The 18936-nt window shown below is 47.4% G+C and overlaps 1 protein-coding gene across 2 annotated transcripts in view; it reads right to left on the bottom strand.

The window, feature by feature from the left end:
* INTS8 (integrator complex subunit 8) overlaps positions 1 to 12007 on the bottom strand; it is a 71725-nt gene extending 59718 nt beyond the window's left edge. For both annotated transcript variants that reach the window (XR_012637988.1, XM_074944083.1), the window contains exons 1-3: positions 11778 to 12007; positions 8049 to 8223; positions 969 to 1109 (exon numbers count right to left, since the gene is read on the bottom strand). Coding sequence is in view for 1 of the 2 variants with exons in the window: in XM_074944083.1 (XP_074800184.1) it covers positions 969 to 1109; positions 8049 to 8223; positions 11778 to 11907 (446 nt within the window). In the remaining variant the exon portion in view is untranslated. The remainder of the gene's footprint in view (positions 1 to 968; positions 1110 to 8048; positions 8224 to 11777) is intronic.
* Between the last annotated feature and the right edge of the window lie 6929 nt (positions 12008 to 18936).

The following is an 18936-nucleotide window of genomic DNA, read 5'->3' on the forward strand; positions in this document are numbered from 1 at the left end:
AACGAGAGACTGCTGAATTGGAATTAATTTGCAAACTGGATACAATTAACTTAGGCTTGAATAGAGACTGGGAGTGGATGTGTCATTACACAAAGTAAAACTATTTCCCCATGTTTATTCCCCCCCTCCACCCCCCACTGTTCCTCAGATGTTCTTGTCAACTGCTGGAAATGGCCCACCTTGATTATCACTATAAAAGGTTCCCCCAGCTCTCCTGCTGGTAATAGCTCACCTTAAGTGATCACTCTCTTGTTACAGTGTGTATGGTAACACCCACTGTTTTCATGTTCTCTATGTATAAAAATCTCCCCACTGTATTTTCCACTGAATGCATCACATGAAGTGAGCCGTAGCTCACAAAAGCTTACGCTCAAAGAAATTTGTTAGTCTCTAATGTGCCACAAGTACTCCTTTTCTTTTTTCATTAACATGTGATATGCAGAGAACAATGCATGCTAAAAATACCCCTCAATTTAGATTATATTTTAGAAAACCTTACAACTTGTCCACATTCTCTGCATAAGGGTATTTAAGACATATAATTCAGTAGCCAACACACTACAAACATCTATGTTCAATATTCTGTTACATCACAGCATATTTTCTTTCTAAGGCCCCTTCAGACCCAGTCACTTGTTGCACTCATCCAGGTGACTTCAAAAGTATGAAAGAGAAGAAGATTATTGACACTATACATTTAGTTTGAGATTTATATGTCATGTTGAGGTGGCACACATCTTATCTAAATACAGAAAAGTAAAATTAAATTTAAACTATTAGCAAACTAAAACGTGTGTCATTTTGTGCATGCACATACACCCACCCCTACCAATGCCCATTAAAGACAGAAGTTCAACACTTCTCTGAACAGCCTAATTTAGAACCAATATTAAATTTAAATACGATTAATTCACTTTTCTTTCTGTATTTGACCTATGAAAATAGCTCAAAGGAGAGAGTTTGTTTACCATCTATTGTAGAGCAGTATAGCCATTGCAGTGGTTGGAGGTAAACTGGATAGGTCCACATCTACATGTTTAGTTCCTGGAGGAACTTTGCTAATGCATAGTAGTTCATTCAGCAACATATTCAGTACAGGAACAGACAAGCTAAAGAACAAGAAAAAGAGGATTGTACATTTCACACAGAAGTTCTACTTCTAGCATGTTTAGGTAAGACAGAACTAGCCCTGGTCTACACTAGGACTTTAGGTCAAATTTAGCAGTGTTAAATCGATGTAAACCTGCACCTGTCCACACGATGAAGCCCTTTATTTCGACTTAAAGGGCTCTTAAAATCGATTTCCTTACTCCACCCCTGACAAGTGGATTAGCGTTTAAATCGGCCTTGCCGGGTCGAATTTGGGGTACTGTGGACACAATTCGACGGTATTGGCCTCCGGGAGCTATCCCAGAGTGCTCCATTGTGACCACTCTGGACAGCACTCTCAACTCAGATGCACTGGCCAGGTAGACAGGAAAAGAACTGCGAACTTTTGAATCTCATTTCCTGTTTGGCCAGCGTAGCAAGCTGCAGGTGACCATGCAGAGCTCATCAGCAGAGGTGACCATAATGGAGTCCCAGAATCGCAAAAGAGCTCCAGCATGGACTGAACGGGAGGTACGGGATCTGATCGCTGTATGGGGAGAGGAATCCGTGCTATCAGAACTCCGTTCCAGTTTTCGAATTGCCAAAACCTGTGTCAAAATCTCCCAGGGCATGAAGGACAGAGGCCATAACAGGGACCCGAAGCAGTGCCACATGAAACTGAAGGAGCTGAGGCAAGCCTACCAGAAAATCAGAGAGGCGAACGGCCGCTCCGGGTCAGAGCCCCAAACATGCCGCTTCTATGATGAGCTGCATGCCATTTTAGGGGGTTCAGCCACCACTACCCCAGCCGTGTTGTTTGACTCCTTCAATGGAGATGGAGGCAACACGGAAGCAGGTTTTGGGGATGAAGATGATGAGGAGGAGGTTGTAGACAGCTCACAGCAAGCAAGCGGAGAAACCGGTTTTCCCGACAGCCAGGAACTGTTTCTCACCCTGGACCTGGAGCCAGTACCCCCCAAACCCACGCAAGGCTGCCTCCTGGACCCGGCAGGTGGAGAAGGGACCTCCGGTGTGTGTACCTTTTAAAATACTATACATGGTTTAAAAGCAAGCATGTGAAAGGATTAATTTGCCCTGGCATTCGCGGCTCTCCTGGATGTACTCCCAAAGCCTTTGCAAAAGGTTTCTGGGGAGGGCAGCCTTATTGCGTCCTCCATGGTAGGACACTTTACCACTCCAGGCCAGTAACACGTACTCGGGAATCATTGTACAACAAAGCATTGCAGTGTATGTTTGCTGGCGTTCAAACAACATCCATTCTTTCTCTCTCCGTGTTATCCTCAGGAGAGTGAGATATCATTCATGGTCACCTGGTTGAAACAGGGTGCTTTTCTTCAGGGGACACTCAGAGGAGCCCATTCCTGCTGGGCTGTTTGCCTGTGGCTGAACAGAAATGTTCCCCACTGTTATCCATGGGGAGGGTTGAGGGGGTAGGCAAAATGCGACCTTGTAACGAAAGCACATGTGCTATGTATGTAATGTTAACAGCAAGGTTTACCCTGAAAGACTGTAGCCACTGTTTTATAAAATGTGTCTTTTTAAATACCGCTGTCCCTTTTTTTTCCCTCCACCAGCTGCATGTGTTTCAATGATCACAGGATCTTCTCCTTCCCAGAGGCTAGTGAAGATTAGAAAGAAAAAAAAAAACGCACTCGTGATGAAATGTTCTCTGAGCTCATGCTGTCCTCTCACACTGACAGAGCACAGACGAATGCATGGAGGCAAATAACGTCAGAGTGCAGGAAAGCACAAAATGACCGGGAGAAGAGGTGGCGGGCTGAAGAGAGGGCTGAAGCTCAAATGTGGCGGCAGCGTGATGAGAGGAGGCAGGATTCAATGCTGAGGCTGCTGGAGGATCAAACCAGTATGCTCCAGTGTATGGTTGAGCTGCAGCAAAGGCAGCTGGAGCACAGACTGCCACTACAGCCCCTGTGTAACCAACCGCCCTCCTCCCCAAGTTCCATAGCCTCCTCACCCAGATGCCCAGGAACGCGGTGGGGGGGCCACCGGCCAACCAGCCACTCCGCCACAGAGGATTGCCCAAAAAAAAGAAGGCTGGCATTCAATAAATTTTAAAGTTGTAAACTTTTAAACTGCTTTGTGGCATTTTCCTTCCATCCTGGGCTACCTTGGTAGTCATCCCCCTATTTGTGTGATGAATGAATAAAGAATGCATGAATGTGAAGCAACAATGACTTTATTGCCTCTGCAAGCGGTGATCGAAGGGAGGAGGGGAGGGTGGTTAACTTACAGGGAAGTAGAGTGAACCAAGGGGCGGGGGGTTTCATCAAGCAGAAACAAAGAGAACTTTCACACCGTAGCCTGGCCAGTCATGAAACTGGTTTTCAAAGCTTCTCTGATGCGTACCACGCCCTCCTGTGCTCTTCTAACTGCCCTGGTGTCTGGCTGTGTGTAACCAGCAGCCAGACGATTTGCCTCAACATCCCACCCCGCCATAAACGTCTCCCCCTTACTCTCACAGATATTGTGGAGCACACAGCAAGCAGTAATAACAGTGGGAATATTGGTTTCGCTGAGATCTAAGCGAGTCAGTAAACTGAGCCAGCGTGCCTTTAAACGTCCAAATGCACATTCTACCACCATTCTGCACTTGCTCAGCCTGTAGTTGAATAGCTCCTGACTACTGTCCAGGCTGCCTGTGTACGGCTTCATGAGCCATGGCATTAAGGGGTAGGCTGGGTCCCCAAGGATAACTATACGCATTTCAACATCCCCAACAGTTATTTTCTGGTCTGGGAATAAAGTCCCTTCCTGCAGCTTTTGAAACACACCAGTGTTCCTGAAGATGCGAGCGTCATGTACCTTTCCCGGCCATCCCACGTTGATGTTGGTGAAATGTCCCTTGTGATCCACCAGAGCTTGTAGCACTATTGAAAAAGTACCCCTTGTGGTTTATGTACTCGCCGGCTTGGTGCGCCGGTGCTAAGATAGGGATATGGGTTCCGTCTATGGCCCCACCACAGTTAGGGAATCCCATTGCAGCAAAGCCATCCACTATGACCTGCACGTTTCCCAGGGTCACTACCCTTGATATCAGCAGATCTTTGATTGCGTGGGCTACTTGCATCACAGCAACCCCCACAGTAGATTTGCCCACTCCAAATTGATTCCCAACTGACCGGTAGCTGTCTGGCGTTGCAAGCTTCCACAGGGCTATCGCCACTCGCTTCTCAACTGCAAGGGCTGCTCTCATCTTGGTATTATTGCGCTTCAGGGCACGGAAAAGCAAGTCACAAAGTTCCATGAAAGTGCCCTTACGCATGCGAAAGTTTCGCAGCCAGTGGGAATCGTCCCAGACCTGCAACACTATGCGGTCCCACCAGTCTGTGCTTGTTTCCCGAGCCCAGAATCGGCGTTCCACAGCATGAACCTGCCCCATTAGCACCATGATGCAGGCATTGGCAGGGCCCATGCTTTCAGAGAAATCTGTGTCCATGTCCTGATCACTCATGTGACCGCGCTGACGTCGCCTCCTCGCCCGGTATCGCTCTGCCAGGTTCTGGTGCTGCATATACTGCTGGATAATGCGTGTGGTGTTTAATGTGCTCCTAATTGCCAAAGTGAGCTGAGCGGCCTCCATGCTTGCCTTGGTATGGCGTCCGCACAGAAAAAAGGCGCGGAACGATTGTCTGCCGTTGCTCTGACGGAGGGAGGGGCGACTGACGACATGGCTTACAGGGTTGGCTTACAGGGAATTAAAATCAACAAAGGGGGTGGCTTTACATCAAGGAGTATTTCAGGCAGGACTTCACGGAGGGTTCCAATAAGAAATGGTGCACCTAAGTAATTGTTCCTATTGGAACAAGGAGGTTGGTCTGGCCTCTGACTGATACATGGCTAGATTTACCTCGCTGCACCTTCCCTGTGAGTGACTGCAGGGTGACCTAGAGGAATGAGTCCCCTAGACGGGGCGGGGGGGAAGCAAATGAGTACAAAACAAATCTGGTCTATTTCTTGTTTTGATCCACTCCATCTATCTTTTACATCTTTGGCTGGCAGCAGACGGTGCAGAAGGACTGCAAGCCATCCACATCTCATGGCTGCTCAGCAGAAGACGGTGCAGTAGGACTGCTAGCCATCCTCATCTCTTGCCTGCCTGGCAGAAGATGGTACAGTAGGACTGCTATCAATCCGTATCGCCTGCCTGCTCACCATAAGATGGTTCAATAGGACTGACTGCAGGACTAAAGAGAATGACCTGGTCAAGTCACTCCAAATTTAGTCCCTGCGCACGTCTGCCCAGGCGCTCCTGGCCAATGTGGCCAGGAGCACCTCGGGCATGACGATGACGGCTACCAGTCCTATTGCACCATCTGCTGCCACAAGGCAATGGGTTGCTGCTGCTGTGTAGCAATGCAGTACCGCATCTGCCAGCACCCAGGAGACATACGATGATGGTTACCTGAGCGAGCTCCATGCTTGCCGTGGTATGGCGTCTGCACAGGTAACTCAGGAAAAAAGGCGCGAAACGATTGTCTGCCTTTGCTTTCACGGAGGGAGGGAGGAAACAGGGGCCTGACGACATGTACCCACAACCACCCGCGACAATGTTTTAGCCTCATCAGGCATTGGGATCTCAACCCAGAATTCCAATGGGCAGCGGAGACTGTGGGAACTGTGGGATAGCTACCCACAGTGCAACACTCCGGAAGTCGACTCTAGCCTCGGTACTGTGGAAGCACTCCGCCGAGTTAATGCACTTAGAGCATTTTCTGTGGGGACACACACACTCGAATATATAAAACCGATTTCTAAAAAACCGAATTCTATAAATTCGACCTAATTTCGTAGTGCAGACATATCCCTAGTCAATGCAGGGCATATGACTTAAACTGATCCATAATTCCCCAGGAAAGTAAGAGTAATTTGCTCCTCTAAAATAGTGATTCCCACACACTGATAAGTTCTTCCTCCCAAACCAGTGTCAGATCCTGCTCCCACAAAGTAAATGACAAAACTCTCATTGAGAGTAGGAGTGGACCCCTATAAAGAGAAGCAACTATGTGCTACTTCTATTTGCCTCATTCAGTTGTGCACTCTACCACACAATGGTTTAAGACTGGGGGCTAGAGTAGCACATACTCCATTATAAATTTGAACATATATAACACAGATGACAGGCATTAGTTGGTACAATCACCATTTTACTGTGATAAAACAATATAGTTCCCCTGAAAAGCCAGGAAAGCCCCACTCTAGGATTCTAAAGTTCACTGCTATGCAACTGAAAATACCATGGTTACTAATTCAGATTTCTCTATAAGAGAAGCATTTGAAGTTAAAGTAAATGACTACCTTATGTACCCTCAGACTTCTGAAAAATACTACTACGTGATACACAGTAACATTCGCGATAGCCCCAAAGCAACCAATTCCACATGCATATTTAGTAACTACAGCCTGACCCACTTTGGAGGCTTGACCCAGTTTGAGAACCCCTGGAGTATGCCACTGAAATCTCATAAATGTAGCTGTGTAACTTAGCATAGGCAGTTGAAACCCCAAGGTATGGGTTCTGATTATGAAGTCTTAGGACAGTCACACCCATAGTTATTCATGCATCAGTTAATAGGATGAGGGATCACATCTTAGTTTCTCCCTATTAGAGAAAGATTTTAAATTAAAACAGGACCAGTTTAGAGGGACAAAGCGAGTCTAGAGAGTCCTGCAACAGCTCAAGGTTGTGTTGCATTAAGGAGACAATTTTCAAAACTGGCCTCTATTTTTTGTAGCTGTGAATCTGAACCATTGATAAATTGACTGTAAAAAAAACACATGAATTAATTACAAATACAAAGGTGTGCCTGCAAAACTGGAGACCCAGTTTGAAAGTCAAGCACAATCAATGCTTTCCTATGTTCATCTTGACTTCTACAGTATCTTCAGAATTAAATTAAAAATACATTTTTGCAGTAAAAGTATTACAGCTCATATTATTGTAGTTTTGGTATCTAATCATGACCATAAAGATTATGATTAAAGTGCTACATAAATGCAGAGACGGATAGGGAAGAATCTCATAGCACTTTTACAGACATTAATTAAGCTTTACAACACTCCAGCAGTACAAATAAATACTATACCCAACAGAAGAGGAAACTGAGTAACAGAAATTAACAAAGCTGGAAATTTAGACCCAAGGACACCTACTCACAGGCCCCTGCTCTGCTCCTTACACCACATTACCTGAAAATGTGGAATACACAAGGAAGCACCACTTATAAATATTCAAACATCAGAGTTGGGTAAGAAAGGAGAAAAATTTGTTTATGAATACCCCATCCCACCTGTATAAAAATTAGTTTGAAGACTGTCAAATGGTCCAATACCGTTATAAAGATAGCAAGCTTCTTTATGTCTTTATAAATAAAGCATAATTTTCATACCACTGCAGCAAAATCTATTACTCCTACAAGACAGGGAAATTATGTGAATTTTTAGTTTTCTAGTGAACCTACTTGAAACCAATGTTATTTTTATGGCACCCAAGCTTTAAAATAAGCTTTGAAAAAGCTTACAATCCAACATTAAACAAATGTAATGAACAGTTGGAAGGTGGAGAAGGACAAAAGTTACAACAATAAGAGCATACAGTTACTTAGGTTAGGAATGTGAACATCTTATAAGGTTTGCTGTCTTTCTTTTTAAAATTACTATTATTGGTACTACTACTAATAATTCACTTGGAGTTGCAACATCCCTGTTTATGGCCTTAATTCCTTATACCATCAAGAGACTTATTTTACCTACTTATAAACAGACTGAACTATTAAATTCCTTCTTCCATCCCACACCAAACTTTCTTTTGAAATGCCTCAGTTGGAATACAGAATAGGATCTATTTCCATCTTGTTAAAAAACAGAACTTGGGCCACATTGTAGTTTAAGATTTTCAGCCTGAAGTGTATAAGCAATACCTTTTCTCCAGTACATCCAAATCCCACTTTAAGTGTGCAGCAACTTTAAGAGCAAGAAGCTTTAAAATGCGGTTTCTCTTGTTATCAGGTGGAGGCTGGACCTGGTTCTGCTCATTCACTGATGGCTTAGAAGCCTGCTCTAAAAACTGGACAATCAACTGAACAGGTGGAGGATCTATAAACAGGAGGGAAAAAAAAAAAAAAAAAAACACCACACATTTTTAACTTCATTTTTAGGCACAGAAACAAAACATGTCATATTGAAATAAAATTACAACCATGAATATTGAGCAGGGAATTTTCTTGGCATTTATACCATCATCTTTTTTGCCTGAGAGAGATTCTAACCTCAAAAGAATATCATGAGTTTTTACACTGAATTTAGCCAAATTCTTAATAAATAAAATCATAATTTAACCTAAGTTTATCATGGCACCCAAATATTCTTCGTACTTATTTTCACTGTTGTGCACTACTGTTATTAAATTTCAACCACCACCAACCAGAGAAAGCATTCCCATATTAAACATGTCTTGAGCACATCAACTATTAGCTGAGAGTAAAGAGTCTGGCAAATAGAAAGGTTAAAACCTGATTTTGAGCAGGGCTGAATGTAAGACCATAAGAACTGCTTTTCTGGGACAGACCACTGGGTCCATCTAGCCCAGTACCCTGTCTTCCGACAGTAGCCAATACCAAATGCTTTAAAGGGAATGAACAGAACAGGGCAATTATCAAGTGATCCCCCCCCTGTCATCCAGTCCCTGCTTCTGGTAGTTAGAGGCTTATGGACACTCAAGAGCATGCAGTTGCCTCCCTGCTAGACTTCCTTATGTTTGTAGCTTATGAAAGCTTATGCTCAAATAAATTGGTTAGTCTCTAAGGTGCCACAAGTACTCCTTTTCTTTTTGCGAATACAGACTAACACGGCTGTTACTCTGAAATTGAAGATTTATCTTCTCAGTTATGCTCAATTATGTGTTAATATTATTTAGTAACTGCATATAACACCATAGGTGTGCATGCTTCTTTAGATAGATATTTGCAGACATAATGACTAACTCATGTGGACTGCAAAGGTCTTGATCCTAAAAAGACTTTCTTATTATGAGTAATCCCTCTGTAGTCACTGGCAGTAAGCATTTCATCCTGTAACATTTGCAAGTTCTGTCCTTAAGTGGTGAATGACAAACGTGTTGCTAAAGAAATACCATCAGGCAAGGGGGTGGACAAACAGGCAGAGGAGAGATAGGACTGCATAAAAGGTGGTTATGCGGTAGGCAGGTTAAGGTTAACAATATGAATTTTTCTTACCACCATTTTCACTACATGGGTCAGCTGAGAGACTGTAGGAAAAGGTGGGCTTTAAGGAGGAATCTGACAGAGACAAACAGCACAGCATATGGGCTCATGAAAGATATTCCTGATGTAAGAAAAGTAAAGTATGTAAGTTCTTGAGAAAGACAAATAAAAGGAGCATGGAGGAAAGCAATGAGCAGAAAACAGAGCCTGAATAGAAGCAGCAGGTGACCTACAAGATGTAAACAGAGGCAATGCTATGGAAGGCTTTAAAATGTGAGGATGAAAAATATGATTTTTTGTGTGTGAGCATATTATGGTGATATCTTCAGAACAGCAATATTTTAATAAGTAACAAAAGAACATGAATACATTTTTTCAGGTTTTAGCAAACAAACAATATCCAAAACTTCTATTTTCTACCTAGACAGCATACACAGCTAGTCTTCAGTATGATGTCAAAACACTTCCAGAAGTAGCAATTATATCCTTTTGCCTCCTGCAGCTGAGCTCATTGCAACCACTGGGCCATAAGATTGCCTATCCAGTTGAATCACAATAGATGGCAATCCTATATCCTGAAAGTCTTGCTGGCAGTCATCCCAAAATTGATCTAAGACCAACATGTTGTCTGCTCCTAAACATGCCTTGTAACAGGGAGGCTTCTTGCTGTACTTTAACATTATTTATCATTTGTTCAATACCTTGAACGTGTATGGCACTTCACGAAACTAAACTAGTAGCAGGGACTTTGTCTAATACTTACAGCGTAAATACAGACAAAATGAGACATCAGACAATATAGGAAAAGGATAGAAAGAAACGTAACAAATGCACTCGCTTTGGTTAGTTTGTGCATTTTCACACTGAGATGAAGGGTTAGACAGGCTTGAGAGCATGAGGAAGGCTGTAAAAAGGAAGACAAGAAATGGTGAAGACTGGATGCACTCATAGGAGCAACAGAACATAAAAACGGCCATACTGGGTCAGACCAATGGTCCTTGTAGCCCAGTATCCTCTCTTCTGACTGTGGCCAGTGCCCGGTGCTTTAAAAGGCATGAACAGAACAGGGCAATCATCAAATGATCCATCCCCTGTTGTCAAGTCCCAGGTTCTGGCAGTCAGAGGCTAGGGACACCCAGAGCATGCCATTCATGGACCGATCCTCTGTGAACTTAACCAATTCTTTTTTTAACCCGGTTACATTTGTCACCTTCACAACATCCCGTGGCAACAAGTTCCATGGGTGGACAATGCATAGTGTGAAATACTTCCTTATGTTTGTTTTAAGCCCACTACCTATTAATTTCATTGGGTGACCCAGGTTCTTGTGTTATTATGTAAAGGGTTAATTAACACTTCCTTATTCACCTTCTCCACACCATTCATGATTTTATAGACCTCTGTCATATCCGCTGCTTAGTCATCTGCTTTCCAAACTGACATGTTCCAGTCTTTTTAATCGCTCCTCATATAGTAGCTGTTCCATACTCTTAGTAGTCATTTTTATTGTCCTTTCCTGTACCTTTTCCAATTCTAATCATCTTTTTTGAGATGGAATGACCAGAACTGCAAGCTGTATTCAAGATGGGGATGTAACATGGACAAACATAGTAGTATTATTATTTTCAGTCTTACCTGTCCCTTTCCTAGGGTTCCGAACATTGTAATAGCTTTTCTGATGGCTGTTGTACATTGAGCAGATGTTTTCAGGGAATGAGTCACAATGACTCCAAGATCTCTTTCTTGAGAAGTAACAGCTAACTTAGACCCTATAATTTTGTATGTACAATATGTTTTCCAATGTGCATAACTTTGCATTTATCAACACTAAATACCACTTACCATTTTGTTGCCCAGTCACCCAGTTTTGTGAGAGCCCTTTGTCACTTTTCACAGTTAAGCTATAGCCTTAACTATCCTAAGCAATTTGTAGGGTCTGCAAACTTCGCCACCTCGCTGTTTACCAAACCCCTTTTTCCATGTCATGTATGGAGATGCTGAACAGAGAGACTGGGATAGTGGGACAGGAAGGACCCATCAAATTATGAAGGATCTGCTCTGCCACGAGCCACCTTAACAGAACAAGTCTCGTAGTTCAAAAATGACGCCAGACCATCAGCCCTGGAGAGCGAAGCCCGCAGACTAGCTAAGTTCAGAGACCCTGAGGCTGGGTCAGCCGTTCTCCAGCCAGCGCGTCACAGCGGGGCACGAGCCGCCGCTCGCTCCCACGCGCCAGCTGGTCCCGCCGCAGCTAGCCGGGGGCGGGCCCGCCGCAGCTCAGCTCCCGCGCGCGCCCAACGGCCGCCCCCGTCACTTCATGTGAGACGCAGAGCAACCCCCGCCGGCAGCGGCTCCCAAGGCATAGACCGCCCCCCCCGCAGGCCGGCAACCGGCCCCGCAGCACCCGCTGGCCCCGCCGGTACTAACCAGGGCAGGGCTTCTGCAGGTGCGCCTCCAGCAGCGCCTCCTCCAGCAGGAACTCGAACCAGGAGGTCTGCGGCGGGGTGCAAGGCCGGCTGGAAGTGGCCGCTTCCCGGTCAGCGGCTTCGGCGCTCATGGTGCTAGCTCGGCTCAGACCCGCAGCGGCGCGGTGAGACCCGCGGGGGGAGGTGAACTCGCCTCGCGCCCCCCCCGCCTATTCGCGGCCTCCCGTTTGGCCGCAGCGACCCCCGGCCCCACCCCTCAGGTTCCGAACCCCACACTGGTTGCCCCGCCCCCAGCCGAAGGAGCCCGACGTACCAAGATGGCCGCCGCTGAGGCTCCTCGCGGGGGAGGCTCCGCCCCATTCAGCATTTCTGGCTCCTCAGGGAGCAGCTGGGGCTCCGCCCCCTCAGCTCTCTCAGGGCAGGTCTACACTAGGGCGGGGACCAACGCTGTGAGATCGATCCGTCCGCAGTCGACATGAGACTCCATTCTTCCACCAGTAACTTTCTAGCCCTGAGGCTTGGGCAGGAGGGAGTGGGGAAGATTTAGAACAGGGGTGGCTAACCTAAGCCTGAGACGGAGCCAGCATTTACCAATGTACTTTGCCAAAGAGCCACAGTAATAGGTCCGCAGCCCCCATCAGCTCCCACCCACTGGCAGCCTTGCAGCTCAGCCCTTCCCCTGCTTCCCAGTCAGCTGTTTCATGGTGTGCTGGAAGCTCTGGAGGGGTGGGGGAGGAGCAAGGGCATAGCAAGCTTGGGGAGGGGGCAGAAAGGGGTGAGGTGGGGGCAGGGCCTGTGGCAGAGCCAGGGGCTGAGCAAAAAGAAAAAAGAAAAGGAGTACTTGTGGCACCTTAGAGACTAACCAGTTTATTTGAGCATGAGCTTTCGTGAGCTACAGCTCACTTCATCGGATGCATAGCATATCGTGGAAACTGCAGAAGACATTATATACACACAGAGACCATGAAACAAAACTTCCTCCCACCCCACTGTCCTGCTGCTAACAGCTTATCTAAAGTGATCATCAAGTAAGGCCATTTCCAGCACAAATCAAGGTTTTCTCACTCTTCCCCCCCCCCCACACACACAGACACACATACAAACTCACTCTCCTGCTGGTAATAGCCCATCCCTCTTTGAAACCTCTCTTTATAATGCGCATGATAATCAAGGTGGGTCATTTCCAGCACTAATCCAGGTTTTCTCACCCCCCCCACACACCCCCCCTCCAAAAACCACACACACAAACTCACTCTCCTGCTGGCAATAGCTCATCTTACAATGTGCACAGCAATAATCCAAGTTTAACCAGAACAACATCAGCCACACTATCAGAGGCTCGTTCACCTGCACATCCACCAATGTGATATATGCCATCATGTGCCAGCAATGCCCCTCTGCCATGTACATTGGTCAAACTGGACAGTCTCTACGTAAAAGAATAAATGGACACAAATCAGATGTTAAGAATTATAACATTCATAAACCAGTCAGAGAACACTTCAATCTCTCTGGTCACGCAATCACAGACATGAGGGTCGCTATCTTACAGCAAAAAAACTTCAAATCCAGACTCCAGCGAGAAACTGCTGAATTGGAATTCATTTGCAAATTGGATACTATTAATTTGGGCTTGAATAGAGACTGGGAGTGGCTAAGTCATTATGCAAGGTAGCCTATCTCCCCTTGTTTTTTTCCTACAAACCCCCCCCCCCAAGACGTTCTGGTTAAACTTGGATTATTGCTGTGCACATTGTAAGATGAGCTATTGCCAGCAGGAGAGTGAGTTTGTGTGTGTGGTTTTTGGAGGGGGTGTGTGTGGGGGGGGGGGTGAGAAAACCTGGATTAGTGCTGGAAATGACCCACCTTGATTATCATGCGCATTATAAAGAGAGGTTTCAAAGAGGGATGGGCTATTACCAGCAGGAGAGTGGGTTTGTATGTGTGTGTGGGGGGGGGGGGAAGAGTGAGAAAACCTTGATTTGTGCTGGAAATGGCCTTCCTTGATGATCACTTTAGATAAGCTGTTAGCAGCAGGACAGTGGGGTGGGAGGAAGTTTTGTTTCATGGTCTCTGTGTGTATATAATGTCTTCTGCAGTTTCCACGATATGCTATGCATCCGATGAAGTGAGCTGTAGCTCACGAAAGCTCATGCTCAAATAAACTGGTTAGTCTCTAAGGTGCCACAAGTACTCCTTTTCTTTTTTCTTTTTACAAATACAGACTAACACGGCTGTTACTCTGAAACCTGAGGGGCTGAGCAGTGAGCAGTTCCTGGCACATTGGAAAGTTGGCGTCTGTAGCTCCAGCCTAGGAGTTGGTGCGTATACAATAGGGTTACCATATCTGACCATTCAAAAAAGAGGACACTCCACGTTGGGATGCTGTCAGGCCTGCCCACAGTCCACCCCTGCTCCTCCCACTCTCTGCCCCCACTCACCCCAGGTCCCGCCCCCTTCCCACTCAGCCCTGCCACCGCACCCCCTCCTCATCCCCTGGCCTGCCACTGGCTTGCTGCATCCCTCCTCAGTCCCCCACCCACTGCTCGCCTCTTCCCACCTGCCACTCACCTCCTCACTCCCCTGTCAGAAACCCCCAAGCCTGCCCCAAGAACCCCCGCTGCCTCGCCACTTGCCTCCTCCTCCCCCCCCCGACCACTGGCTCCGTCACCACTCGTCTCTTCAAGGTAGGGAGTCCCGGCGGTGCTTACCTGGGGCGGCTCCCGGGAAGCATCCGGCAGGTCCCTCTGGCTCCTAGGGTAGGGTCGGGTCGGGGGCAGGGCTTGCAGGCACCGGCAGCTGGCAGAGAGCCCTCTGCCCCCAACCAGACCCTACCCTAGGAGCCAGAGGGACCTGCCGGATGCTTCCCGGGAGACGCCCCAGGTAAGTACTGCCAGGACTCCCCACCTGGCCCCCGGCAGATCCCTCTGGCTTGTCAGGTCGGGTGGTGGGGGGTGGAGGGCTCTCTGGGTGCTGCCGGCACCTGCAAGCCCCGCTCCGCAGCTCTGGCAGCTCCCATCTAGGGTTACCATACATCCCTATTTTCCCGGATGTTTTTAGATATTTTAAAATTTCTCCCAGATGGCGATTTAAGAACTAAAAAACTGGACATGTCAGGGAAAATATGGACGTATGGTAACCCTACTATACAAGGAGCTGCATATTAACTTCTGAAGAGCCGCATGTGGCTCCAGAGCCACAGGCTGGCCACCCCTGCTTTAGAACAAATGCAGGGCCATAGCTCAACAACCAGAAACAGCAAATATAGAGGGCACCTGCATTAGTATAGCAAATGGCTTGGTTATGGGACAGTTTCAGGATGATTGAAGGCCACTGAACACATTGCCACAGCCCTGCTGTCTTTCCCTCGAGCGGGGGCACTGACTAATGAATGACTTTGGAAATGTTTCAGAGTAGCAGCCGTGTTAGTCTGTATTCGCAAAAAGAAAAGGAGTACTTGTGGCACCTTAGAGACTAACAAATTTATCTGAGCATAAGCTTTCGTGAGCTACAGCTCACTTCATCGGATGCATGGAAATGTCATTGCAGCTGTAAGCAAGCAGCTCTCCACCTGTTTCATCTTACTGGCAGGCCTGCTTTTGTGAAAGCTTGGCAGAAAGGTAGCAGTAGGATGCAGGGGGTGACTATAGCAAAGCATATGGGCAATAAGCCAAACGCATTTATTATTTGTAGTACATTAGCACTATGCACCCACTAAAAGCAGGGTGCCATTTTTTGGCTAGGTACTGGTTAAACATCCTAAAGCACTGTAAGCTCTTTGCAGAGGAGGCCATTTAAATAAACCAAGACAAAGAGTGGGAGAGGAAATGGAGGTGAAACAACTGGCTCAAAGTCACAGAGCTGGGTACTGACAGAGCAGAGAACAGAACTCTGGTCTCCTAAAGGCCAGTCTAGTGCTTTATGCACCAGGCCATGGTAAGAATGTTTGTTCGTGCTTCACCCTTTTTGTTTCCTATAATGAGAAGCCCAAAATTTCTGCTTGTGAAATTGTGTATCTGAGCATTTTACTTTCTGTATCAAAAGATGAATGCATGAATCGGATCTTGATGCTAAGGTAAAACCTGTCACTCATCGGTCAGACCTCAAGAATATGGATGCAAAGAAGGAAGATTTTCATGGGTAGTAGTGATGTTTATAAAATAAAATGCACTTTTCCATTCCATAACCTCAGGCTTTGTTTGTACCAGACAAGTGGAGCAGTTTAAATTGATTTAAAAAATTGATCTAGACAAATCCATGCAAACCCCTAATGTAAGGGCATTGAAACTGTTTTGACCTTTGCTTATATTAATTTAGCAGTACATTACTCTTATTTCCTCTTCTAAAAAATTTACCCTTTGTAACACTTTTAAACACATTAAATAATTATTGAACCTTTCACAGGAGTGAAATGTTAGCTCCCAGGACCTGGCAATATTCCAGTGCAGGTATTTTCAGTGGTAGGTAGGGTTGCCAACTTCTAATTGCAGAAAACTAAACACCCTTGCCCTGACCCTTTTCTGAGGCCCCCCACCCCCTCCCTCCATCACTTGCTCTCCCCCACCCTCTCACTTGCTCATTTGCACCAGGCGGACGCTTGGGGTGTGGGAGGGGGTGAGGGCTGTGGTCTGGGGCCAGGGATGAGAGGTTTGGGGTGCAGGAGGAGTTTCTGGGCTGGGGGCCACAGGGTTCAGAGTGCAGGAAAGGGTTCAGGGCTAGGGCAGGTGGTTGGGTGTGGGAGGGGGTGCAGGAAGAGGTTCAGAGCTAGGGCAGAGGGTTGGGGCACAGGAGGGGGCTTGGGGTGCAGGCTCTGGGCGACACTGACATTAGGCGGCTCCCGGGAAGCAGTAGTATGTCCTTATGACTCCTAGGCAGATGGGTGGCCAGAGGGCTCTACACACCTCCCCTGCCTGCAGATGATGCCCCCGCAGCTCCCCTTGGCTGCAGTTCCCGGCCCATGGCTGCAGGTGGGGGCAGCGCGCTGAGCCCCCAGCCACTTCTCTGCCTACGCACCAGAGGGGCATGCTAGCCATTTCTCAGGAGCCGCGCAGAGGCAGGCATGGAGCCTGCCTGGCCCACTGGCACTACAGCCAACAGGACTTTTAGTGGCACAGTCAAAAACCAGCCTCCTGGCAACCCTAGGAGGTGAGCAATTCCTATCTTATCAAATTCCCATGACATTTATATAGAAATACATAAAACCCCTATATTAAAGAATGTTAGGATTGCAAAGTCAAGCACTCAAAAATTAGGAAATGCCAGAATTAAGGTTTCCCATGCAACTTTAATTAGGACCCTTGTGCATATATATTACTCTATAGTCTAATGACATGGTCGCATACTATTTTTTCCCTCAGGATACCTTATTCAATGTCCAGGATGAATGGTGCTTGTTGAATGAATTTGGGTTATGCATCGAAGGAGTGTTGCCTATAGGATCCCTACTTCATTCGTTGCAGAAGATGGAAGTGTGTAGCGAATGAGGGAAGAGGTTGCAGGAAGAGAAAAGATGGTCTCCTAGTTAAGACATTTGAATGTTGCTCTTGAGAGTGGGATTCTATCCCTGCCTCTGCCACAGAGTTCCTCTGTGCTGCTGGGCAAGTTGCTTAAACCAAAATTTTTACACAGATGGCCATAAACTGTATTCATTTTCTGGATGCTCAATGAGAGGCCCTGGGACTGGATTTGCAAGTGTTGAGTACTAACACCTGCAACTGAAGTCAATTGAAGCTGTACTTCTAACATACAAAGTGCTATGTAATACTACTGAGAAACCAGGCCCAGATGTCTCACATTTAGCAAAATAGGGATCCTGTAGGGGGGAAAAATGTAATGAGACCAGTGATGAGCTGCCAAAATCTTAACAACCGGTTCCCTCCTCACCCCAAGAGGACTAGGACTCCTGCCCCAACCAACCCCCCGTGTTCCTTGACGCCCCCCCGGGGCCCCACCCCATCCACCCCCTCCCCTGTCCCCTGACTGCCCCCAGAACTGGGCAGGAGGGTCTTGTGGGCCACCATAGTGAGTGCCTACCCTGCCTCTAAGAGCCAGAGGGACCTGCCGGGGGACGAGGTGGGGAGTTTCAGCGTTGCTTACCTGGGGCAGCTCCCAGGAAGCATCTGGCAGGTCCCTCTGGCTCCTAGGGGCGGGGTAGCATAGCTGGGGGGGGAACAGGTGGAGGGGCTGCTCACCCCACTGATCACATCAAAAGTGGCGCCTTAAGCACTGACTCCGTGGATGCTCCAGGGCTGGAGCACCCATGGTGAAAAGCAGCTCCCCACCCCACCCCCAGCTCACCTCCACTCCGCCTTCTCCCCTGAATGCACCACCCTGCTCTGCTTCTCCGCCCCCGGCTTCCCGCGAATCAGCTGTTCGCGCGGGAAGCCTGGGAGGGCTGAGAAGCAAGCAGCGGCTTCGCGCTCAGGGCCAGGGAGGCGGAGGTGAGCTGGGGCGGGTAGCGGTTCCCCTATGCCCCGCCCTGGGTTACCTGCTGCGGTGTGGGCGGCCCTCCTCGCACCCCCCCCCCGCCCCAGATCACCTCCGCTCCGCCTCTCTGGGCCTGAGCGCGAAGCTGCCGCTTGCTTCTCAGCCCTCCCAGGCTTCCCGCATGAACAGTTGATTCGCGGGAAGCTGGGGGGGGGGGGGGCAGAGAAGCAGAGCGGGGCGGCACATTCAGGGGAGGAGGTGGAGGCGAGCTGGGGCCAGGCACGGGGTGGGGTGGGGAGCTGCCAGTGGGTGCTCTGCACCCACCAAATTTTCCCCATAAGTGCTCCAGCCCTGGAGCACCCACGGAGTTGGCACCAAAGGTGCCACTTTTGGCCAGTTGTTAAATTTAGAAGCCCTTTTAGAATGAGTTGTCCTGGCTTCTAAATTTAACAACCGGTTCCAGTGAACCGGTGCGAACTGGCTCCAGCTCACCACTGAATGAGACCTCTTATTAATCACGCAAGGAATCAGTGTTAAGGTTCCTAGATAGCCTGAGCTGTAATTTCGTGATCTTGCAACTTTAAGCTCTTGTAAATTAGATTTTGTATGCAATTTCTTATGTTTAAAAAAAAATTTCCACTATTTTCAGCTATTTGCTAGACAGCTGACTATTATCTGCTAGCGGTAGAAACGTGCTGTACTCTGCTATATGTGAACTAATGAGACACAAGGCC

This window comes from Natator depressus, chromosome 2 (assembly GCF_965152275.1).
Source record: "Natator depressus isolate rNatDep1 chromosome 2, rNatDep2.hap1, whole genome shotgun sequence".
NCBI lineage: Eukaryota > Metazoa > Chordata > Testudines > Cheloniidae > Natator > Natator depressus.